The 25,460-nt window shown below is 45.6% G+C and overlaps 2 protein-coding genes across 2 annotated transcripts; one reads left to right on the top strand and one right to left on the bottom strand.

The window, feature by feature from the left end:
* The first annotated feature begins 2,831 nt into the window (after positions 1 to 2,831).
* Positions 2,832 to 4,636, top strand: PRLH (prolactin releasing hormone). Its single transcript, XM_054992995.1, has 2 exons — positions 2,832 to 2,931; positions 4,473 to 4,636. The coding sequence occupies exons 1-2, from the start codon at positions 2,832 to 2,834 to the stop codon at positions 4,634 to 4,636; spliced, it is 264 nt and encodes an 87-aa protein (XP_054848970.1).
* A 2,351-nt stretch (positions 4,637 to 6,987) lies between these two features.
* On the bottom strand, positions 6,988 to 22,434 carry RAB17 (RAB17, member RAS oncogene family). Its single transcript, XM_054976199.1, has 6 exons — positions 22,251 to 22,434; positions 17,177 to 17,357; positions 15,853 to 16,004; positions 13,781 to 13,906; positions 12,374 to 12,467; positions 6,988 to 9,910 (listed from the first exon to the last, which is right to left on the bottom strand). Exons 2-6 carry the CDS (start codon positions 17,352 to 17,354, stop codon positions 9,798 to 9,800), a joined length of 663 nt encoding a protein of 220 aa, XP_054832174.1. The 5' UTR covers positions 17,355 to 17,357; positions 22,251 to 22,434; the 3' UTR covers positions 6,988 to 9,797.
* Positions 22,435 to 25,460: the final 3,026 nt, after the last annotated feature.

Here is a 25,460-nt window from a genome sequence, read left to right as displayed (position 1 = left end):
AATGATCCTCCTTTCTATGAAGAATAAAGCAAGCAGATCATTTCTTGCTTGTTTTCAGGGGTGGGGGGAGAGAAAAAGAAAATGCAGGTGAACTCCCATGGGGCTTCACTGAGATCAGTAGAAAGGTTGGACTTCTACTTCTGTTTACTCTTTAGATGTAACAAAATATATAAATTCCATGTAAAAATTGGAGTAATAGATTTCTTAACTACCCGTTTCTGTTACCTGAAACAAACTATGTAGACAAGAGTTTTCCACGTCATTTTTAGAATGCTTGAAATACTTCATGTATATTATTTTATTATAATATTTCCAACAATCCCATAAGGGGAGCAATATTAGTAGGCCAAAATTACTAAGAGAAAGAGAAGATCCTCTATGGACCCCTAGCCAAACTGATGGCACAGATAAGAGTTGAGCCAAGGATTTCTCAAGAATTCAAAACTTTAGATTATTTGAATGGATGCCAACATTCACACATAAAATTCTGCACTTTCCAGAATTGGGTGGGGGTGTGTTTTATATTATAGCCTCTATACCCTTACTATTATGAAAATACAAGCAGACAAGTTTGGAAGGCATGGCCAGAATAGATATAAGAAAGAAGGGGAAATCAATATAAAAATTGCTCTTTATCTTTATGTTGATGTATATTACTGTCCCGCGGATAATGTATGTTTTGCTATATCCACCTCCCACTCCTAGAATGATTATGGATCTAAGATCCCTAATTGAAAGGTAAAAGAGGTGAAATGTGATCTATCTGTAATACGCACAAAAGAAAAAAATTACTAGAAATATAAGCTACAGAGTAAGTGGATCAAAAAGTATAGAAATTAATAAAAGGGAATCTTGAAGGTATATGGGGCACTAATTACATATATAATGGCGTTTTATATCTAGATGGATGATTATGTGTCTTGTATGTGAATCTCATAAACGCTTATGGCCTGTTGTAATCTGTCCCTATACATTATAAAAACCCAATAAATTAAAAAAAAAAGAATGGCGACTTAAGCAAGTAAAAATATTCTTTATATCACAGTACTGAACACGCTAAAATACATTTCTTGGTCAACTGAAAACGACACCAGGTCAGATGAGATATTCATAAAGCTGCATAGATAACAATATCAACAGCTCCAGCAGCTGAGAGTCCAAATGGTCCTAGGAGCTTTCGTGTCCTCTGTGGGAGAAGCAGAGCAGCAGCAACCCATGGGGGTGGGAAGATTATTAGTGATACAAACACTTCAAATGCCCGGGAAGTTCATAAACTGCAGCAATGAGAAAATTCCTCACTCTTTTAGCTGTCAGGTCAGGCTGCTAGCCTAGGCCGTTTCCAGATGGCTTACCTGAAGCCGCTCCATGCCGCAATGCTGTGGATCAGGCCGGGGAAAACGTGATATTTTGCGTTTTCCCCGGCACGATCCACAACATTGCGGCATGGAGAGGCTTCAGGTAAGCCATCTGGAAATGGCCCTAGTTTGGATTGTCTTTACTATCCAAACTAGTCCTTACTCAAAGGAAAACATGCCTCTGAGCATCATCATATTCATTAGAAATGGTTTGTTTTTCATATATTTTCATATATTTGCAGCTCTTTCAAAAGTTGTGTAAAGACCGGTATGAAAAGGAAACATGTTCCATGTATCAGTCCTTCAGCTTTGGAGTCAAAACGCCGGTTTCAGCATCCAAAAATGACTTTTCAGGAAACTGATTGGCTTCCGGAACTCCACATTCAAATTAATTGTCATCACATTCTGAATTCTGATACGATTTTGTTCTGGCTCTTTGACAAATAATTTTTTGATGAAGAACCAGAAATATTAGAAAGTGAAGTAAAAGCAGACAGTCAAAAAGACAAATAAGTGGATACGAGATCAAATCAAGCCCGAATTCTCCCTAGAAGCTAAAATGACAAAACTGAGAGCAGGACCACAAGTGACGCCTGACACAGGTTGGACACTTGTCAGCTTCCCTCAAGTTTTGATGGGAAATGTAGGCATCCTGGTCTTGCAGCTTGGCTCTCTGACTGCTGTCCAATGGACTTTTCAACTGTCACTTGTCCAACATTCCGCCAAGCTGCCTACATTTCCCATCAAAACTTGAGGGAAGCTGGCAAGTGTCCAACCTGTGTCAGGCATCACTTGTGGTCCCACTCTGAGGCTATCGTTCTTTGGTCACGTCATGAGAAGACAAGATTCTCTAGAAAAGTCAATAATGCTAGGAAAAGTGGAAGGCAGCAGGAAAAGAGGAAGACCTAAAATGAGATGGCTTGACTCAATAAAAGAAGCCACGTCCTCCAGTTTGCAGGATCTAAGCAAATTTGTTAACGATAGGCTGTTTCATTCATAGGGTCACCCAGGGCTTTTTTTCTGAGAAAAGAGGTTGTGGAACAGTGGTGGAACTCAAGGCATCACTTTGGGTCAGCTGGAACAAGAGGTTTTTTTTTTTAAGTTTAAATTGCCCTCAGTGAAAATGGTCACATGGCCGGTGGCCCTGCCCCCTGATCTCCAGTCAGAGGGGAGTTTAGATTGCCCTCCGCACTGCAATCTAAACACCCCTCTGTCTGGAGAACAGGGGGCGGGGCCACCGGCCATGTGACCATTTTTAAGAGGTGCCGGAACTCGGTTACACCGCATTCCCGTTGAAAAAAAGCCCTGGGGTCACCATAGGTTGGAGGCGACTTGACAACACACACACACTGTCATTTAAGGAAAGCTCTTTGGAGGAGTCCCTTCCTCACATGAGACTGTTTCTCCCCTACGTCTACAGGCTGAGCGGACACTTTCTGGCACAAGTCGGAGGAACTTTGTGAAAATCAGGAAGGAATGGAACTGCCTGGCGCCTGCCTCTTGTGCTTGCTGCTACTGGGCCTGGTGCTGCCTTATGCCGAAAGCAGAATCTTTGAGCGCTCCATGGAAATCAGAAGTAAGTTTTGGGAACTAGGGGGAGCCTGTGTAGTGATGGCCATTCTAGAGGCATCTTAATGACTACTAACATTAATTCCAGTATAATATTTGTGAGTCAGAGAGCTCAGCTCCTCTGATGCAATAAGAATAAAGCTTTTGTGCCTTTCATAGCTGTGCAGACGAGCATGGTTTAGTGATGCCATGTGCATGACCATGGCTTAGAAGGGGAAGAAAAAGGGGTGAGCACACAAACTGATACACAGGAGTTCTGGTCAGTAGAGGGTTTGCTATTCTGCAGCAGACAGATCAGGTGTGCACAGGCTTACCATTTGCCTACTAGCAAATCACCCTAATCACCCCTTCTCGATAAATTGAGCATCTGAAGAAATGGAGCAGACATTACGGTTCCTGCCCATAACACTGTAGGAATTTCCCAGGGCATCGAGGTGTGTGTGACATCACTTTCAGGTGATCACCTGGAAATGATGTCAAAATGTCTGTGGTGCACCCTCTGCCCAGTCTCCTCCCCCAAAAGCTGCCTGGATCAGGACCCATAGAGCTGTCAACCACAGACGTGCGACAACCCCCTCGTACCTCATCTTTGTTTGCTTCCCTTCATTGTTTCACTTCTACTACCCCCACATTAAGCTTGCCAGACCTCCCACTGTAGTGAGAGGCCTCCCACTGTCAAGCTCCATTGCCCGCTGCCATCACCATAGAGTTTCCAGCAATTCCTAGAGCTACCTTTCATCACTTCTGGTTTTTATCCGGAAGTGGATTTTCACCCAGTGGGTTTTTACCCAGGCATTTGGTTGAGGCCAGTACTCAGGTCCACCGATTGGCTTCCCTGCCTGTCTCCTATTAGTGGGGGGGGGGGTTATATTGAGTCATCTGCCCCATGTAGGAATAGTGGCCAATCTCGCACCAACTCACATCCCCACCCCTCTCTTCCCTTGTGGTTAGCAGGGAAGGCTGAAGTGAACCTGGAACATAGTGCAGAGTCAGAACATAGTGCAGAGTTTGTTTTTATGCTGTTAAAGCTGGCTTTGATCATTATTTAATGTACCGTTTTATCAATGTGTTTTTATCTGTATGTTGTAATCCTCCCTGATCCCGTCCACGGGGAGGGCAGACTATACATTTAATAAAAAATAATAATAAATTAAAAAGTGATGTAGTCACATCAGTGACATCACCAAAGTTGCACCCTCCAGTCCTTCCACCAACCCAACAATCCTATCCACCATTATATTCATTTTATTTATTCAAGACACATTACCCAGCTTTTTTTTTTAACCTGATGATTCCAGAGGGTGGCTAATAAAATGCCATCAATGTTGACAGTGTTCAGTGTTAGAGGGAGTGCCACCCGTTCAACAACATCTCTTCTGAACAGACTTTACATGGTTTTCCTTAATGTGTGCTAAAATGCCAGATTAGTGCATCAGTGCTTTAGCTTGAGCTGTGAGCATGCCATAGGCAACTGTAAAGGGAGATGCGAGGAAGGAAACAGTCCCTTTCCCTAGATTCTCCCTATCTCTCTGGTGTTTTGCCTTCCAGATCCAGATATTGACCCTTCCTGGTACACAGGGCGAGGGATCCGACCGGTGGGACGGTTTGGCAGGCGGAGAGCAGCTTCGGAGAGCATCCAGAAACTGAGCTACGGGCACCGGCAAGCTTGCTTCCCTATAGAGGAGAGCAATGATTCTGCACAAGATGAATGATGCTATCTAAGTCAATAATTTAACTCATGCACGCACACTTTTCATTTTCTGCTGAGGGCAAATAAAAGACATTAGGCCTTACAGCAGACTCGCTTTTATGGCTAAAGCCGAAAATTCAAACCGTGACTTTAGTAATATCTGGAAGAAGAAGAATTTCACTAGATCATATGTCTCCTCCCACTTCTGTTTTGCTTTTACTGTCAAAAATCCATTTGCCAAACACTCGCACTGGAGAAAGCTGTTCTTACTGAAAACTGTTGAGCAGAGAAAGCCACAGACCCTAAGCCACCACACTGAGATGCCGGCATAGTGCCCGAGTATCTAGTCAGCAGCCAATGCATGGTGGCAGCACTGGAGGCCCTAGCAACACCATCCACACCCACCAATCTCAGAGCAGCATGCTGACAACGCCTCTATGCCCATAAATGGATGCAGCCGCCCAACTCACAGAATGCTGGCGGGCCTCTCCAGTGCAGAGAGGTCTCTGCTGCCATGCTCATGTAAAGCCCCCTCACTACAGTGCTCTTTGGAGTGGTGCAGGTGGGAGGTTGAACTAGGGTTATCACTTACCAGTACGGGTGGGCAACCTCCTGCTGCTGTTCCTCATGACATCAAATGATGTGTGGATATCACTTTCAGGTGAAAAAGTGGAATTTACCATAAATATCGGAGGAGAGAGTCCTAGAGCATCACTTGACATGATGACATCACTTCCAAGTTGTCACACAGAAGTTGATGTTGACGCTTTGCACTATGTTCCTGTCCCTGTGTGCCATCCATAAAAGCTCCCCCCTAGCAATCGTAGGTTGAACTCCCACCAGCAAGCACATACCCGTGGGCAGGCTGACACATAAGGAAGGAAGCTCGGTCACTTCAGTCATATCTCCATACCCCACTACAGCTCCCTTAGAAAGCCTTGGCCCTCTCTCAGGCAAGGGCTCAGATTCCTGGAGGGGAAAGAATGCCTCAGGGAGTCACATTTTGCAAAGCAAGTAAGACACACACACTAGGACAGCATCAAGAGAATGCACAAGTTCCCAGTTCGCTGATGGCATCCCTATAATCTCTTCAAGTACCTCAGTGGGAGAAATCACCCATGTGGGAAAAAGGAGGAAGGGGATCGAACCACATCATAGAGAGGCAAGGGATTAGACAAAGACTACCTCTTGGCCAGCAACACAGAAGCTGAGACAAAAACCAACACCTCACACACTTGGCAACGTGCCTTTGAGCGCGTAGCCAACCCAGGAAAAAGAGACATCACGAGGCAGGCAGCCCTGTGGGCAAAACCAGCGACATACACCAAAGGCAGAGGAGCCTGCAGCAAAAGTCAAAGAGCAGAGACTTAGCAGGCATGCAGCTCCCAGCTGGAAGGGGTCCCAGGCAGAGATGAGATTTTGCATCATTGGGTACAATCAATGAGGAGAGGCCCCTTGTGCTCATTTGGTGGCCCCCAATTGCCAATCATTTTGTTGAGCATCTGCCCTCATGGCAGTTCATTCACTGCATGCAGAAAGTTAGTTCCTGCTCCCTACCTGCTATTCATCCCAGCAAAACTTGTTGTCTCCCTTTCGGTCAGGTATCCTGCATGGTTTCTTATCCCCCAGGAGTGACCAGGGAATCAGTCCCCTCTCCTCTGATGGAGCACATGTATGCAGGTAGTGGGGGAGGACCCTCTCGGCCTACTCTTGGTAGCAATCCCATGCTGAAGACGGCTGAAGTTTGTCTTGAGCAGGGATGGGCAAAGATTCCTTTTATTTCTCCCAAACTACCAGAAAGCAGACTCAGCTGTGAGAATATTGGAACCTTTACTGAACGGGAGTTCTGAACTCAAGTCAGATAAAAGGGGCTGCCAATTCCCCCAGTCTAGCTAGACTCTTGTTCCTTTGAAAGCTAGATTGACAGGCAGCAGAATCACAGGTGAAGCTGTTCTCAACTGTGCTAATTCAGGTGCAAGTGTGGGGGCCAGACAGCTGACCATTAAGCAGCTTGCAATGTTGCAGGAGACAAGAGAGGTGCAAAATGTCCAGCAGTCACTGCAGCTAGTGGTTATGTGGCGGACCCAGTGAATGACTGACACTGCACTGTGCATGACAGCCATCCTCATATCTCCCCCTGTTGGTTTGCTTCCTGCAAAGAGGCCCTCACGACCTGCCTTGAATTAGCTGGGGAGGGAAGGAGGTTGGAGGGATAATAAATGCATTCACTTGTAAAGTCTAGTTTGGCCCTACAACCATACCTCTTACCCTCCCCAGTAGCTCATATTGCAAGACCTTGAAATGTAGTCCACACAGCAGCTGGGAGGTACAATGGAATGTGTGTTTGGGGGCAAAATGAAAAGAAGAACTCTGTCAAGTAAACGTCTTTTTTATTTGCATCTACAACTCTTCTTTGGCACATCTCTTTGGAGTAAGGGAGACAGGAGACATGCTGAAAGCCTAAAAGTTGGAATCAAGGTCTACGTCTGTTTTTCCTTCAGGTAATGGTTGTAGCAGAAATTTATCAGGTAACAACAGGGTTGCCAGATGGGGTCTGGAATAAACCAGACCCCAGGGAGGGGGGGGGAAGACTAACCTTTTTTTTAACAATCTACCGAATGTGATGTCATTGCAGTGTCATCGCAATGACCTCAGTGGGCTGGCCAGCCACTTCCCTGGGCTAATTAATGAGGTTAGAGACGTGAAACCTAACTAAATACAGTCAAACTCCTATACACTTACAAATACATCAGAACTATTATACAGTGCAAAGATTGTTTAGTCAAGTTACCATAAATACAAAAATTATTTAGTTAAGTTATCATAAATGCAGTACAAAGAATATTTAGGTTTGAGTCCCAGTTTGAGATATACTCATGAGTAATTCAAACAACTGATCCTCTAGTAAAGAACAAGTGCAACACATGAATCAAAGGTCGAAAAGAGCAGATCGGAAAAGTTTTGGGGGACTAAGAGCCGAACTAGACAAGACGAATTACTCGAGTCTATGCGAATGGCCAGATTCATTATTTTTCCTTATCTTCCTGTGTTTCTTTTACCTCTGGTGAACTCGTATCCATGGCTCTGTTCTGTGCACATGTCGGCAAAAAAGCAGTTTATATGTAGTTGCATTGGCGAGTGTCTGCAGTCAATATCATCGAGTCGCCGTTGCAGAGTGGTGATTCTGTTTTGCTTCTGCTTCCCTCTTCCCGCACAGAAAGGCAATAGGGAACAGGGAACGGTTACAGGGGAGAGTTTAAGCATGCGCAAACTGGCAGTGCATGATGGGATACCGTTCCTGTGTCTTGGAGGAGCACAGAAGAAACCTGTGCTAGCACAGACACGGGATCAAGTGCAGTCTGGCTGCGCTGGCGAGTGTACAGGAAAGCAATGGGGAGACACATGTAAGTCCGTTCATGTCGTCTGCATGCCATTCGTCTCATGTAGTTTGGCTCTAATACTAATATAAAATTCTCATGGACGTATGCTAAGTCTTCCATTGCTTTCTTGGACATTATTGCTTATAGATCCAAACAGAACACCCTGGGAGTACATCCCTTTAAGAAGTGTACAGACAAAAATACTTATTTTTTTATAAAGACAAAAATACTTATTTACACTTCTGTAAATTGACATATTTGTATGTATATAGGATTTTTACTGTATTATGTTAGGTTTTAATTAGCTTCTTCTATGATTTTCTCATAATTCATCACTCCCCCAGGCCGGCAGCAGCACCACGCAGTTGCAGGAGGCCCCGCGACCAGACTGAGCAATGGGGAAGAGGGAGGGGCCAGGTCAGGCGTCCGATATTTGAGGAACATTTCCCCTGAACAGTCCCCCAAATACCAAACTGTCTGGGTGAAAACTGGACACGTCGCAACCCTTGGTAACCAAACCAAAATTATTTATTAATAATTTCTGCCTAACTATTCACAGTGACTCAAAGTGACCTATAATGTCACCCTGTATTTTTCATATAGCAAAATCAATATTGTTAGATTTCAAATTTTTTTGAAATAAACAGGGGATATATATACAGAGAAGCAAATACGTTTTAAAAGAAATTCTGGGGCATTTCAAAGCTCACAAGTGCTCAGGCACATAACTTGCAGGCGAGATGTGGTGGGGATAGGGTACAGGAGCAGAAAATAGATGCAAGAGTAAACTGTGCAGCTGCAGCAGTCTCTACAAAATCCTGGAATGCAATCAGCCACAGAATTATAGCAGATGAAGTGATGCATCAGTAGCAAGCTATGACTGGAGCTAGGTAATTGGGAACCACAAAATCTTGGGAGAAATTCAAAGAGGATTTTAGAGGCACCCCTCTTGAGGTGAAACTCCTGTCAAGGCACTGCCTTTACGTGTTGCTGTCTCGTTGGATCATAGTGGGAGGAGTCTACTTACAGGAAATGCTGACTCAAGATGTGATTGTAACACAACCCTATAGGGACCAGTAAAGCACATAGAAGCTGGTTCGCACTTTGTGGCAGGCAAAAGTCCACAGGTGAAAAACAGTTGGTCTGTCAACCCGTGATGGGCATCTGCTTTGCAGCCAGTTTATATTGTGCTTTCAACTCACAAGTTTCCTCTGAACTTTGTCCACCAGGAAACGTACGGAGACAGAAAATCATGCGTCCCATAATAGTTGGATCAGCACTTGGTGAACTGTATTTCTGGGAACATTCAACCATCTAAGACTTCTTCAAGATGTTCTGGCATGGAGGCTGATCGTTTATCTCTACTAGACCTCGTGGTTTGATTTGTTTTGCAAGACCCCTCTTCAATTTCACCTTCCTAACTGAAAAAAGGTGCTCAAAAAGTCCATGAAGTGGATCCATTAAAATCAAACACATTTTTCTCCACATGCAGCCAATCCCCAACTGGTTCTCTTATCAGTGCTCCTAAGGGCCCTTAACTCTTTGTACACTTCATTCACCCTCCAAGTATAGGAGTCCCAGCTTTCTTCCTTTAACTTTATTTAAATGGGCAAGGTTGGCATTTCAAAGAAATGACACCACATTGCTATTCTCCCAATAATCTACATAGCAATTAGATGCAAAAGTGATAATCTATTTACAAATTATTTGCAAGGAATTGCTAACACCCTCCCATCAACACTTTTAGACTTATTCAGTCATAAAATAATGTAAACTCCCCAGCTATGCTCGGACACCGGCGCTTTATATCTGGCAGCATTTAGCTCGGTGGGAAGTTGTTTCTTGCAAATTAATCCGCGATTTCTTCCAATGTGTTGCCTGAAGCTGCTCCTCTTTTCGTTTTAACAACTCACAAGCTTTGGGAGAAAAAGACAGACATAAATTTTATCCTTCTATGATAAATTAGTAATATACTTGGCTCAGATTTATTAAAAGCATCGGTTGCCCACAGGCAATTGTTTCCTTTCCAACACCACCATTTTCCTAGATGCACAAACATTATTGTGGTGAAAGAGGCCCATCAGGACACAAAGGTCCTTATCCCTGGCACTTGATCTTCTGCCCTCCCCTGGAAGAAACAGACAGCACGGCCAAGCAGTGGCATGATGACAAAGCCACAAAATGGCAGCCAAGCCCCATAAAGAAGATTCATGCCAGCCACTGTCATTATTGCCGTTATGGGTTGGGGGCTGCTGTTGAACTCCCAAAAGCAGTATTTATTTTGGTGGTTGTGGATTTTCCGGGGTGTATAGCCGTAGTCTTGACATTGTAATTCCTGACGTTTCGCCAGCAGCTGTGACTGGCATCTTCAGAAGTGTAGCACCAAAAGACAGAGATCTCTCAGTGTCACAGTGTGGAAAAGATGTTGGCAGGTAATTTATATCTACTCAGGAAGGTGGAGTTGGGCTGAGTCATGCTGTAAGAGTTTCCCAGGGTGTGGAATGCTAATGGAATGCTCAGTGTCAGTGGTGACACTGAGAGATCTCTGTCTTTTGGTGCTATACCTCTGAAGATGCCAGTTACAGCTGCTGGTGAAACGTCAGGAACTACAATGCCAAGACCATGGCTATACAGCTCGGAAAATCCACAACAACCATCGTTCTCCAGCCATGAAAGCCTTCAACAGTATTTATTTTATTTAAAATATTTTTGTGCTGCCTTTCCACACAATATAAGAACCAGAAAACCATATTCCCCATCATCTTTCACCAAACAAACCAAGGCTACACCACAGGCCAGACAAAAAGGGGGGATTTTTATAGCTTCTTCTGTAAAGCAAAGAAGGAAGAGGAGCATTTGACTTCTGGGCCAATTTGTTCCACAGTCTGGCCGCCTGTGCTGGATGGGCCCTGCTTTTAGAAGTTCTTTCCTTAGAGAAAGCTGGGGAAAGAAGCAGGACCTGATTTGAGAAACGCTATCAGTGCAAGGGCTGATGGAGGCAGGGGTCAGGACGTGAAGGCCTTTAACTGGGACCAAAAGCATAGTGGCTTGCAGTGCAGCTAATATAGTACAGCTGAACATGTCCACATCTCTCAGTATTCAGAAGATGCACAACTAGGGTTGTGACTAGAGTTGCCAAGCCTGGCAACCAGCAAGAGGGGTGGGGTGGGGGGTTGGGTGCAGGGACATGAGGGGCATCACCAGTTTGATACTGCCACTTCTAGGGAAAACTCAGAATTGATGGTGAATAGCTTTGGGAGTCATCAGGAACTCTGTGGTAAAACCATAGAGTTTCTGCTGATTCCTAGAACTACCTGCCACCACTTCCAGGGTTTCCCCAGAAGTGATGATATCATGCTGGTGCCAGTACTGATTTTGAAATATTTTCCTCCTGATCCTGCTCCAAGTGGCAGTGAACAATGGAAGCTCATGGTGGGGGATGCCCTGCCCCCGCTGGCAGCCTGGCTATATGTGACTGCATTCTGCATAAGGTTGCCAAATCTGAGTTGGGAAATTCCTGGAGATTTGGGGGCGGAACTTGGGGAATGCAGGGTTTGGGGAAGGGAGGGACTTCTGCAGGGTATAATGCCATAGAACCCACCCTCCAAAGCAGTCATTTTCTCCAAAAGAGCTGATCTCTGTAATCTGGAGATCTGTTGTAATTCTGGGAGATCTCCAGATCCCACCTGGAAGATGGCACCCTTTTTCTACACTGCTGAATCTTTGGAGTTGTGCTCAGGGCCAGCCCTGCATGGCTTTTCTCAGCCCAGGACATGTTCTAACAAAACACGAGATCATAATATATGTAATCTGAAGAGAAAATCAGGCTAGAAACAAACAGGATGGCAGCTCTACTACAGAGCGGTCCCATGAATTCTGTCATCTACCTCCTGGTTACTACAAGGCTTAAAATAAATGTCACACAGGTTGTGTGTTTGTGTTTTCCTGCTGTCCCTCCATCATTATCTCACTTTTCCTCCAAGAGGCTCAGGTACATGATTCTTTCCTCCTCCAGGAAGAGAGAATAGCTGGCCCAAGGCCCCCCACTAAGCATCACGGCTATGTGGGGAGTTGAGGCTGAGAGCAGAACTACAAGTGACAAAAGGCACAGGTTGGACACTTGTCAGCTTCCCTCAAGTTTTGATGGGAAATGTAGGCAGCTTGGTGGAATGTTGAACAAGTGACAGTTGAAAAGTCCATTGGACAGCAGTCGGAGAGCCAAGCTGCAAGACCAGGATGCCTACATTTCCCATTAAGACTTGAGGGAAGCTGACAAGTATCCAACCTGTGTCTTTTGTCACTTGTAGTTCTGCTCTGAGCCAATGAGAGCAGGCGGATCCTCTGGGGCTGAACCCGCTGTGCTGCACAGCCAAACTCACCTAGCGTCATGAAGAGTTCTGTCACTTGGACATCAGACTTTGCTGAGGTTTCCATGTGTAATATGCATTTCGTTTTTGCAAACTCCTTTGCCTCCTGGAGGGAATGTACAAAGGCGTAATTATTTAATAACAACAACATTCGATTTGCATACCGCCCTTCAGGACAACTTAATGCGCACTCAGAGCGGTTTACAAAGTATGTCATTATTATCCTCACAACAATCACCCTGTGAGGTGGGTGGGGCTGAGAGAGCTCCGAGAAGCTGTGACTGACCCAAGGTAACCCAGATGGCTTCAAGTGGAGGAGTGGGGAATCAAACCCGGCTCTCCAGATTATAGTCCTGCACTCTTAACTACTATACCAAACTGGCTCTAGAGGTCTAGGACAGCTGGAGTGCAGTGACATGTCAATGTTTAGACAACCCTGTGATAACCTTTGTGTACCAAGTAGGAGTGGTGGCACAGGGGTATCTTGTACTTGTGTTGATGATTCGTCAGCATGAAAGCCATGGAGAGTCACACCTCACCATCAGCTATTTACTGTGGTCTGCGAGGCATTTAATTTCCCATTTTCGCCCCTCTCCATTTTTGCATGCAGCAATAAGAAGATTAATAGGTCCTTGGTTAGGTTGCCATATCTGCTAGGTGTTCCATGTTTTACTTCACTGGTGATTACAAGCCATGCAAGCTGAGCATATATTATGCATTGCAAACTCTGATTTTATTTGTTTTCTTTGTAAAAGTAGGCTATGTGCCTATTCTTTTGTGATCTCTCTGTCAATCAGTACTGGTAAACTAAGCCATAGACAGTATACCAGTTCACCATTAAGACAGTTGATGAAAATTGATTTAATTATTTCATTTATGCCTCACTTTTCTCCACAATGAGGACCCATAGAGGCTTCCATTGTTCTCCTCGCCTCCATTTTATCCTCACAACAACCCTGAGAGGTAGGGTAGGCTGAGAGTATATGACTGGCCCAAGACCGCCCAGCAAGTTTCCGTGGCGCAGCAGGGATTCAGACCTGGGTCTCCCAAATCCAAATCTGGCACTCTAACTACTACACCACGCTGGGTCTTGCAATCTTCCTTCTTGGAGATAACTGGCTGTGCTTGCTTTGACCAAACAATATAATTTGTTTAAATAAGTCATTAAATACTTGTGTCAATCAACACCACCTGACACGGAGCTTCAACACCACGTAAGGAATCCCATGTACAGGTTTGGGAGGTGTTTCCTGGGCTCCTGTCTCTGTCATTCCCTCATTCCACTCCACTTTCTCTTCTCTCACTTCCTCTCCTACCTGTTGACCCACCTCCTTCTCCTGCCCCTTGCTTGTCCCCATATATCATTGCAGTTTCCTCTACTTCATCTTCCCCTCACAGAGCCCAGCAAAGAGTCCCCACCTGTACTGTGACCTCCCGTTCTTCTGAAAGGTCAAGCTTATTGCCGACCAAAATTATAATTATTTCATCCTGAAGGAATTCCTTCTCCAGTTCGCTCAGCCACACCTTTGCTTTCTCCAAACTTTCCTGACAAGAAAAAAAAAAGAAATATGTAAGTGGTTAAAGTATTTACGTTATCAAACGCTTGTAATTTTAAAATGAGGAGTGCTGTTGTGGCCAAATGTGTGAGTGATACCAAATTATTCAGGTTGGTGAAAAGAAAGGTAGATTGTGAAGTGCTCCAGAAGGAAAGTGTCAGATTGGGTGACTGGGCCACAACGCAGCAAATGAAGTTCATTGTTGCTAAGTCTAAGGTGATACACATTGGAACAAAAATAATTTTAAACACATGCTGATAGGGTCTGAACTGGCAATATAAGGCAAGCCCAGGAGTAGGAAGTAGAGATGGGCATGGAACAAAACAAAAAAATGAACCAGAAGGTTCGTGGGTTACACGAACCACGAATAACGGAACTGGACCAGGGCTGTTTCCACACAGCTTATCTGCAGCCGGGCCATGCTACAACATAGCGGATCGTGCCAGGGAAAATGTGAAATATCGTGATTTCTTATGCGAGTTTTGTGCGACGTCACACAAAACTCGTGCGAGAAAATGCGATATTTTGCGTTTTCCCCGGCACAATCTGCGATGTTGCGGCATGGCCCAGCTGTAGGTAAGCCGTGTGGAAACGGCCCAGTTATGAACCAGTTTGTGGTTCGTGGGGTTTAAATGCCCCTTTCCGGCCTTAACAGCGGCAGGGAAAGGGGCATTTAACAGTTTAAAGAGCCCTTTCTTGCCTTGCAAGCGGCAGGTCCCTTTAAACTATCAGCTGGCAGGTGGCGGGGGGGATTCCCCCCTCACCACCTGCCAGCTGATAGTAAAGGGACCTGCCAGTGGCAGGTCCCATTAAACTGCCCAAACCCCAGCCCCCAGGGTGGCGGAAGAGGCCAAAAGCAGCCTTCCTGCCTCTCCCAGGAGGAGAGGAAGGACGCTGCGCCACAGGGGGAGATAAGTGTGGGGCTGGGGCTGGGGCTGGGGCTGGGGGGGTAGAGGGGTAGGGGGGCTGGGGTTTGGGCAATTGCAAGTCCCTTAAAGGGGCAGTTTAAATGGCCATTTCCCTGGGGAAATGGCCATTTAAACTGCCCCTGCAAATACGACCCAATGAACCAGTATACAGTTTGTGGAAGTTCTGTGAATAGGAGCTTCCACGAACCCTGGTTCGCAAACCTCAAACCGGCCTGGTTCGTGGGTTGTATTTTTGGGGGGGTTGTATTTAGGTTCATGCCCATCTCTAGTAGGAAGTGAGCCAACTCTGCAAGAAAGAAGTTGGCGGTCAAAGACAGCAGAGAGGAACAAAGTGGAGCAAACTACCACCCCTCTTGGCTCTCAGGCCTTGCAGGTCCTCCCACCTGCAGGCAGCAACAGCTGAAGGGGAGGTGCACACAGAGCTATGGTGCAGCCCTGTTTAGAGTGCCGTATCTCAAAAAGGACATCGCAAAGCTGGAAAAAGTACACGGAAAAGTAACCAAGTGTTTGGAGCACCTTTCCTATGAAGAGTCTGGAACTTTTAAACTAAACAACCAACATTGGCAAGAATTACAATGTCATGATAAACTTCAAGGTGGTTTATAACAGGCTAAAAATAAGAACTGGAGGCATGGATCCAATAAAAAGCAGTATCAGCAATCAAGGCAGCAACAAGAGGGAAAATCCAAATGATAAGTAAGCAAAAGCTTAGAGCTCTCAATAAAAACCAGCAATAATGAGAGCAGAGAGAAAACAGGGCATAGCAAATCCCTTGGCAAAAGGATCAAGAAAACAAAAATGCCCAACAGGAAGGCATTGAAACATTTCCCAGGGCCTGCAAACCTAGAAATGTGCCCCACAACAAAAAAAGGAAAGCCAGTTAAAGTCAAAATAAACTGCTCTTTGTCATATACCTCAAATGACCCGTTCAGAAATGGAGAGGGGAGGGAGAAGGGAGGAAGCATTGACGGTTAAGCTAGGAGGGCAGCACATCGCTTTGCCTTACCTTCTTGGTAATGTCATAGACTAGGAGTGCTGCATTGGCTCCTCGGTAATAGAGATGGCAGACGCTGTGGTACTTCTCTTGGCCAGCAGTGTCCCAGATCTCCAACTTAATTGTGGCGGCATCTAAAGTGACACACTGATTGAAGAAGGAACCTAAAGGCAAAAGAGATTCTGACGATCATCGGCACACTAGAGCAGGGTGCACAACCTTTTTGAGCCTGTGGACACCTTTGGAGTTCTGGCAGTGTGGTGGGCGCAACCACATAATGGTTGCCATGGGAGACAGAGTCAGCCATAAATGTCAGGGGGAGAGGTTATGCAGCAATCTAATAGTAACTGTTCAACATTTCTGACAGAAGCTCTTCTTAATACGATGCCTTTAAAAATGAACATGTTGTTTAAAAATATTTGTCTTGCATATGCACAGCTTATCTTCAATCACATAGTGAAGAACCTTGTGCTGTGTTGGCAGCTGCTGCTGAAGCAACTTTTTAAAAATCTGCACAGCCAATCAGATCTCCAATGGCTAGTCAAAAGCCCTGCACACTTTCTAAAAACACTTGTTCGATGCCAGGAAAGGTGTCAGCGCCATGGCACCCATGGGTTGGGGACTCCTGCTCTAGAGATTAGATGGGTTTTTAAAATTATTTTAAATAGCTTTAGGCAGGGCTTTTTTTCTGGGAAAAGAGGTGGTGGAACTCAGTGGATTGCCAGCACAGGGGGCAACTCTTGGCGGGAGGTGGTGCCCCTGGTACCACATGCGTGCGCGCAAAGTGAGCAAAGTGTGTGCTCGCTCCCAGGATCAATGACATCACTTGGGGTCAGCTGGAATAAGAGGGGAGTTTTAAAAAGTTTAAATTGCCCTCGACAAAAATGGTCACATGGCTGGTGGCCCCGCCCCCTGATCTCCAGACAGAGGGGAGTTTAGAATGCCCTCCGCGGAGGGCATTCTAAACTCCCCTCTGTCTGGAGATCAGGGGGCGGGGCCACCAGCCATGTGACCATTTTCAAGAGGTTCCAGAACTCCGTTCCACCATGTTCCAGCTGGAAAAAAAAGCCCTGGCTTTAGACCACATTTTCAGATCAGACAAGTGTTCAAAATAGTTTACAGAAATAATAAAAGCCAACACAACAATACAGTTATTCAGCATAAGATAAATCTTTTTTTTTAAAGCAGCAATAAATAATGAGTTTTAAAGGTTCTGTTCGGGTACTGCACTGCATGGGCTATCTCATTGGGTCACTGCATGGTTAACCACAAGAAGGAAGATTTATGCCAAAGAGCAGAGCTCATCCATCCCATAATACTCCATCCATTGACTTACAGCCCACTGTAGGCAGAGAATCTTGAAAGTCTTTTTTCACATAGCGGTAAGCTAAGCTCGTCTTCCCTACAGAGCTGCTCCCCAAAAGAACCACTTTAAAAATATGAGAAGATCCTTTAGGGCAGGAGGCATCCCGGCAGGAGCTGGCCTGTTCGGTCCACCCTGTCCTCTGGGCCATATCCTGCAAAGAAAAAGAAGAAAGATGTATATATAAGCAATGCAATAGATTTGGCAGCAGTTCTTTGTGAGTGGAAACATTCAAAGTGGTCATTTGAAGACATCCTTCCCCAGACACACACATTTCTTACCTCAGCTCTCCACAATCACCATCAGAGAGTTTTTTTCGGCAAGGTGGGGCTCTGTCATCCCTTACTCTTTTCAATGTACGGGCATCCACTGAATGAGATCACCCCAAGCTTTGGAACTGAATGCCTTCAATATGTTGATGACGTCTGTGACTAAGAGTCTTTCTACAGAAGACATCTGACACATGAAGAACACATGTCAAGAGATGCAATGTTAGCCGGGAAAGGTAGTTTAAAAAGACAGAGCCGGCAGCAGGGCAAAGGCTTTGCTATACACTGGAGCTGTGTGAAGGGGCTGTGAAACGCCAGAAGGGAAACTTCAGCCCATTATAACATCCCCAGGTCCAAGCTCGACTCTGGAAGGCAACTCCAGCCCATTTCCATTTCTCACTGCCTTCTGGTTGTGATTCCACACAGTTTTCAACTGGAGAGGTGAAATTGACAGAGCCTTAGGGAGGAGAAAATGAAATTAACAAACCTCTGAGGAGCGATCTCCATGGGCTCTGTCTTTTTAAACTATGCTTCCCAGCGAACATTGCGTCTCCCTACACTTGACCAACACGCCCCAAGGCATCTCATGTAGAGAGAGGCTCTAAGCCTCTGGAAGCAGCGATCTCCTTCCTGGATGTGATCATGTGGATGAGGGCGGACAAGATAAAGCTGAATCCAGCAGGACAGTAGGTATTGCTGGTGAGGATTCCTGGTGCTCTGGATGGGATTGATCTTTCTTTACTGGACAGTACCACATTATTCCAAGCCCGGCAAGGTCTGCCAGTGTGGGTGGTGGGAAGAACTGGTATGTGAATGAGGAGACTTCAAAGGCCTAAAGTGGGAGGAGGTATGGTAAGAAGAAGGGGGGGACCCAGCAAGGTTCACAGAACAGGAGCCTTGATAGGGAGGCTCTGGGTTTATGGAGGCGGAGAGAAGGAATGGAGGGTTAAGCAGGGAAATTAACACATATACTGAGGGGAGGGAATTGTCTCCATGGTAACAGGAGATCATGGGAAAACAAAGATGGCTTCCTCATAGAGAAAGGATTATGTGGTTTCACCATTGCTGGTGTGGTTGACAATAAATGCAGTGGCAACAGGGCTTCCAAAGAGCAGGTTTCCCTGCGGCTTTCCTACCATAATCCCCCCGAAATGCCCCTCCTCTCTTCTGGGCCACCAGGCCTTTTACAGCTTTCTTTTTAAAAATCTAGCACTAGAACATTATTATATTGTGTATATAGGTGTAGCAGACTCTCTGAATTTTAATTTTTTTAAAGTTTTTTTTTAAAGTAAGTCTCTGGCCCCTTTCCTTGTGAAGATATGCCTTTTTCCTTATATCTCCACAAAGGAAAGGACTAGAGACTTTTTTTTTTAAAAAAAAAGAATGCCGAAAATTCAGAGAATATGCTACTGCTATTGTTACAACAGTATGTTGATACAAGGATATTCTAGTGCTGATTTGTTTTAAAAAAAATTAAAACAACCGAACAAGTAGAAATCACACTGTGAGGTCCCGCCCCGCCGGCCGCACCTTCCCCGCGTTCTGCCATCCTCTTAGTCACCACTAGGGGGAGGTGGGGAGCTCCCTCCGCCTCAGACTAGGTAGGGACAGTGGTTCCTACACCAGAGCCTGTCTCCTACCGGCTGGCCTGGAAGTCTCTCCCTCACTCTCTCTGTGCCACGCTCCCAGACAGCCACTCCTCCCCGGCGTCACTGGGAACTTCCCCTTTATAGCCCCTCCTTCATCCACCCCTGGACCCGTCACCAATCCCTGTCCGTGATTCCCCCACCCTCTGCTCTAGCACCTGGCTGCCCTGTCCCCATTGGGCCTGGTGCCTGTCCTTTCCACTATCCGTGCCTCCTATTCCTCCCGAGCCCTGCTCTTCCCTCCCCCGCCCCGAGCCAATCCCTGGCTGGGGCAGGCCAGCCTCCACCTGTGGCTCACACCAGTGAGCCCTCCCAGGAGCCGTCCAGCCAGTCCAGGGCCTGGACAGCTTGTTCTCCATCCCACCTCCCTGCCTCCCCACTTGGGCCCTTTCCCGACCAGCTCCGGGCCATGCCCACCCCCGGGCCACCGCCCTGGGCAGCCATGGCATCGGCGTTCTCCCCGCCGCGCCGCTCTCTGCCCACGTCCCTTCTGCTGCCTGCTTACTGGGTGTTCACCCCGGCCTCAGCAGCTTCAGCGGCGGCGGGCTCTCCAGCCTCAGCGGCAGCGGCAGCATTGGCAGCAGGCTCTCCCGTCGCCTCAGCAGCGCGCTGGGAGGTTCCCCTGCCACGGCTTGTCTCCCCACCAGGCCCGGCGGTGCCCCGGGCCCCCCTGTGAGTAGTGGTCGCTTGGGGGTGCCATGGGCTGTACCGGGACCTTGGGGGGCTGGGGGGGCCAGGGGGGCCCAGTCCGGGGCAGGAGAGGCCTGCTCCAGACACACACTGTAACCTACTGACAAAGATACAAATTACACACACCATGATATGCAAATTGAATAAGAATATATAATCCAAACTGTAGGCAAAAATTCCCTTTTAAACAAAACAACCAACGTTGGCAAGAATTACAATGTCATGATACAATGAACCTCTTAAAACAATACTGTGCAAATACGGATCAATGTACACTCTAAGAATCATACCAAGACGTCAAGTTGATCTAAATAATTTAGGTCATGAATTTCTCACGTAAATTGCAAAAGACCTCCTAAAGTGACATAGTGCAAATATAATAAAAGAATAATACAAAGACGTCAAATTAATCTACACAGTAAAGTTCCTAGATTCTCAAGTAAGTCCAATAAATCTAGGATTTGTACTGTGTAGATTAATTTGACGTCTTTGTATTATTCTTTGAGTGTATATTTCATTCTGTGGTTAAACTATAGAGTACATCACTGGTAACATTATTACATTGCCAGCGAGCCCCCCCACCAGCTCCGCACAAGGTATACCTCCCACCAGTTCCCTACCCTTAAATTATTGGTATCTGAGAGGTAGGAAAAATTAAAAGTTGAAATTCTGTCTTAAACAAAAGGAAGTATATTACGTGGGCAGAAAAACTCTCTTACCATTACAATAGGTAAGACTACCAGCATGTTTGGATATTAAGTTCAACTTTATAACATTTATAACATCTTTAATAATGTATTATTATTAAACACATTATAGCATATTAATTATTACCAACATTATTTATATTTCACCAAGTTTTTTTTAAAAAAATGTTGCCTATGTCTACAGTATGCATAGGAATTATTATTGTATAGCAGAGTTGCCCAGTCCCCCCCACCTCCTCCTCCCACTGTCACTTACTTGGATGGAGGACAACAGGGGGAGGCAGGCCAGGATGAAGGCTGGGAACACAGGCACACTTGGATCCCCGGTCGATTACATCATTTCTGACACAACGCATGCTTTTGGGTTGCAGTGGAAATGACATAATCGACCGAGGACGCTGACGTGCATGCACAGGCAAGTAACAGTAGCCCCCCCCAGCTCCCACCCCTCTCTTTTTTAGCTCACAAAGGACCTTGCAACCCTGTTGTTTAATGCTATGCACTGTTTTACATTTTTAAAAAATCATACTATGCCTTTTGAGTAAAACCTTGTTTTTCAGTTCACTTATTCCAAAATAAATAATGCCTTCTATTAGCTATATCTCATTCACCAACTCTCTTGTTACCTAGACACGGCCTATCAGGCCATGCTGATCCATACTTCTGTAAATTCATGGTCGGATCACTGCATAGAGATCCCAGGTCCTTCGGCAGGGGATCCCCCTCTCCCATCCTCCCCACCACCACTCACCTGGTCAGGAAAGATGGGGGAACGGGCCTCCTGGACACGCTCCTGGGGTGGTGCATTAACGTCACTCCTGGGACCCTTCCCGTGTTTTTCAGAGGGCTGATTTTGGCCCCAAACGGGCCCAATCAGGCCCATTTCAGGCCCATATTGGCCCACTAAGGAGCACGTGCAAGGAGCATGCAAAGAGCGATGAGAAGCTAAGCGCTGGGTCACACACACCCCTCCACCAGGAGGGTAAGGAACTGGCAAGTCTATCACTGCAATGTGCTGTACATGGGGCTACCCTTAAAAAAAAAAACCTGGAAACTACAACTGGTCCCAAACTGGCCCAACTACTGGCAGGGGTTAACCACTGGGAACATGTGTTGCCTGCTTCGAAATAACGACATTGGTTTTACTTCGCAAGCTACCATGGGAGAGGCAGCATAGAAACATTATAAATGAATAAATATAGCGAGGACTTGTATGTTGAACTGACCCTGAAGGAAAGAGAGGGTAGTGTTTCAGTATAGCCCATCCAACATTACCCCAACAACATTTTGGCCTTTGAGAGATTCTCCCACAAACAAATCCTCTTGAAACGTCAATACCGTGCTAGACAGCAGTGAATAAGTATGTTAGTATTTGTTTAGTGGCCGATATCATGACAAGGAGTGATTAATGCCGGTAGAAAACCACTCCTCTTGGAAGCTTCATTGTGTTTATAAAGTCTTAGGAAACTTGATTCCCCCCCCCCTTTCTGCTTGAGCTAATTACAAAAAAATGAAACACACATATCTGGGTAAAACCCAAAGTGTTTTTTTTTTTACTGAACGTCCACCCACCTCTCACCCTGTCAAACCTAACCAAGCAACAGGCCCTTTTTGTCTACCGCTTTGGAAGTTAAACATTAGCCCCACTTCCTTCGCCTCGTGGGCTGTGCTACCAAGCAACAATTTAGCAGAGTGCCACGATTTCAATACTTCTTTCGAAAGATCGTTATCTTACCTATTTCCCAACTTTTAGATTTTTTAAAAAAATTCCTCTGGATCCCTTGATTTCAGCTCATTTGTTCCGTGGTGGCCGAGAGACTTGTCACCCGCAGCCCTGGCACGATAGCCGAGTGATTCTCTGCCGAGTAAGGGCCCTTGCCAATTTCTAAAGTGACTCGACAGCTTTTTAGCAACAAGCTAGCCCAGGGTTTAAGGTCCACTGATTTTCCTTCCTCTCTGACAGCAACCTTTAGAATTGCCCTGTAAAGAATGCAGCAGAGACGCAAAACCTTGTAATCAAGGTGACCTGTGATTGACAGGCGTAACAGGAATTTTCAACGGGTGTAGGCAGGCGCTGTTTGGTGAACCTCAGGGCAAAAGTTCTCCCTTTGAGTCCCCTCCCAGTGCAATTATTTGGAGCCTGACCTATGTTTTGCATTTCATAGATGAAGCAGAGATATGGCACCCCATTCTCACGCCAGAGGTTATTGCCCGGGTGCCTGCTGAGGAAGGAAAGCCTGCTTGTATAGTCATTGCTGTGATTCATCTATTCCCTTCCTCCCAGTGACCGGCTGCCACTAGGGAAGAAGGAAGCAACAGCCAGGCCGCATACCTGGACACAGCTCCGGCAGAAAGTTCTCTTTTCTCAGCTACCGGTGGGCCCCGCTGAGCTCACTGGATTATGAGATGGAGCAGCACTTAGGACCAAGCTACAAGTGAGGAATGACACTGGAATGGCAAGTGAACAGACTCACGGGTATGTCTCCATGTTCACTTGCGCTTGATCAAGTGGAGCGCAAATGGAGGGCAAGTGAGCAGGGAGGAATACCCGTGAGTCTGTTCACGTGTCATTCCTCACTTGTAGCTTGGCTCACAGGCACCCCACTTGGAGCCAAACCAGATGAAGAACCCTCTCCTAGATCCTCTTTTCATTATAATTTAATTAATATATGCATTTATTTTGAATTGCTGTAAACTGTTTGGGGATCTGATTTTTCGCTGAAAGGGGGTAAGATACAGCAATGTGGTTATTTACCAGTAATTATTTACCGGTTCCTTGGGGTGTCTCTGAACAGGCTTCTGATACTGCTGAACTTCCCCAATAATGCTTTTTGGAAGGAAGGGAGGGAGGGATCCTTTAATAGAATGATTAATCACCCAAAGGATCTACTTTTATATATATATATATATATATATATATATATATATATATATATATATATATATATATATATATATTTAAATGCCTACAGCTCACACTCTTTCAGCAACATTTACTGTCCGAATAGACAGAAGTGGGGGCACACACTAAAGGTGCTTTCCAAAAGACGTTCCCAACAAAATAGGGGCAGTGATTTATCAGTGAGAGGTGCTAAAAATAGGGACTGTCCATAGGGCAGCCAGGTGCCCTGGTGGGGTAGGGGGCTCCCCCACTCCCACCCTCCACCCCCTGCCACCACTTTCCTGGCTGGTGGGGGGAGGAAGGTGGGGGAACAGGCCTGGTGCAAAGCATGGGTGCACTCCCAGGCCTGAGCAATGACGACACTTCTCAGAGAAAATAAAGGGGTCCCTCCCTCCTGCTGGGAGGGCAGGGGAACTGGCAAACCTAGTCCCAAATGTACTTTAGGATAGGTGGAGTGTAGGATTTTACTATCATACTCCTTTCTAACAAATGAACTAATCCTCCCTCCCTTTCGCTGGCTGGAATGAACTCCGCTTCTGACGGGGGAAGCCCTCGCTGTGCTATGCTTTGAAGGAGGTTCTTCCAGAGTATAATCCAAATGGCAATGAGAACACAGTCACTGCAGTTTGGCTGTATGCTCCAATCAGTCCTGCACCAGGGCACTAAGGACTAATCTTTCTAGAAACAGGTAGGTTGTACAAAACTTAAGAGATTTCCATGCAGCAATCCCTAAAATAAACTTGGACCTTTGGCTTGATTTAAATGAGCACAACTCGTTGCACTCCACCAAACCACTTGATAGGAAAGGGTAACTAACTCTTCTAAGGTCACACGGGAAAGGAAGAGTCTTCTATGTTATTTACAACCCTTAATGGGGAGGTGCCAGCATAAAACACTGTAACGCCACAATTGATAGCAAAATGTACATACTGTATATTTCTGTTGACTTGCTTTTGTCTTTCAGAGATGCCAGAATACAAGCCTGATACTTCAACAACTTCCCCAAGATATTTTATTTATTTATTTGGATTTCTATTCCGCCCTCAGGGCAGATTACAACATATCAAAACACATCAATTTATAAAGTTAAAACCACGAATAGATTGATAAAAACATAGTATATTATAAAACATATTTCACATAGAAAAATATAAAAATATATATTCAGATATATATTTAGATGGCGGCAATCGATAGCAGCAGATACAACTCGACACGGTAAGGTGGTGGACAACCTTAGTAGGGAGGGATTCAGATTATATTTTAATCATTTCCTCCGTTTTTCAGCCAGTGGCAGCCAAGCCTGACCTCAGCCATATGCCTGGCGGAACATCTCTGTCTTACAGGCCCGGCAAAATGATACTATATCCTTTCTACACCATAGAGTTATAACCTAAGGTGCTAGGGAACTGGAAGTTTCAAACTCGATACCCTAGGTACACAGCTTTCCTGTTTCCATGCCAGGATTAGGGCTCATCAATCAGTGGCAAACCACCCCATAACAAAAAGTCTGCCAAGAAAACATCGTGATGCAACGTCCCCCCATGGGTCAGTAATGACTTGGTGCTTACCTTACCTTTATACACCAGTGAGTCTAGGTTACAATAAGGGTATGCCTTTTTTGGTTTCTCTATTGTGTTTAAGCATGGGTACACAAGAAAGCCATACAATACAACCTGTCCTGAAGGGAAGAGGATCCCAGGTTTTGTTGATTAAATGGTGTAGCTGAAGCCCCCCTGCGTTTGGGCCAACGCATGCCTTTTGCATCACCTGCTCATTTCTGAGCCATTCCTTCTCTGCCTCCCATTCACCAGGGTTATGTTATGAGCCACATTCCAGTATTGCTGTGTTGCAATTAACTCAACCACTTCTTTCAGAACTGATCTGTTTATTGTGGCAGAAGGTCCAGACCACAAGAAAGTGTACAACAATCAAGTCTTTAAAATGCCCTTGGGCTCTTTGTTCATTGTAATCTGTGCTTTCCTGAAGCAGAAGTTAATCTTTGCATTTAGAATGTTTATATGCTGAGTTCCTAGAGACCTA

This window comes from Eublepharis macularius, chromosome 1 (genome assembly GCF_028583425.1).
Source record: "Eublepharis macularius isolate TG4126 chromosome 1, MPM_Emac_v1.0, whole genome shotgun sequence".
Classification (NCBI taxonomy): domain Eukaryota; kingdom Metazoa; phylum Chordata; class Lepidosauria; order Squamata; family Eublepharidae; genus Eublepharis; species Eublepharis macularius.
This window is presented reverse-complemented; position numbering and strand designations above follow the sequence as displayed.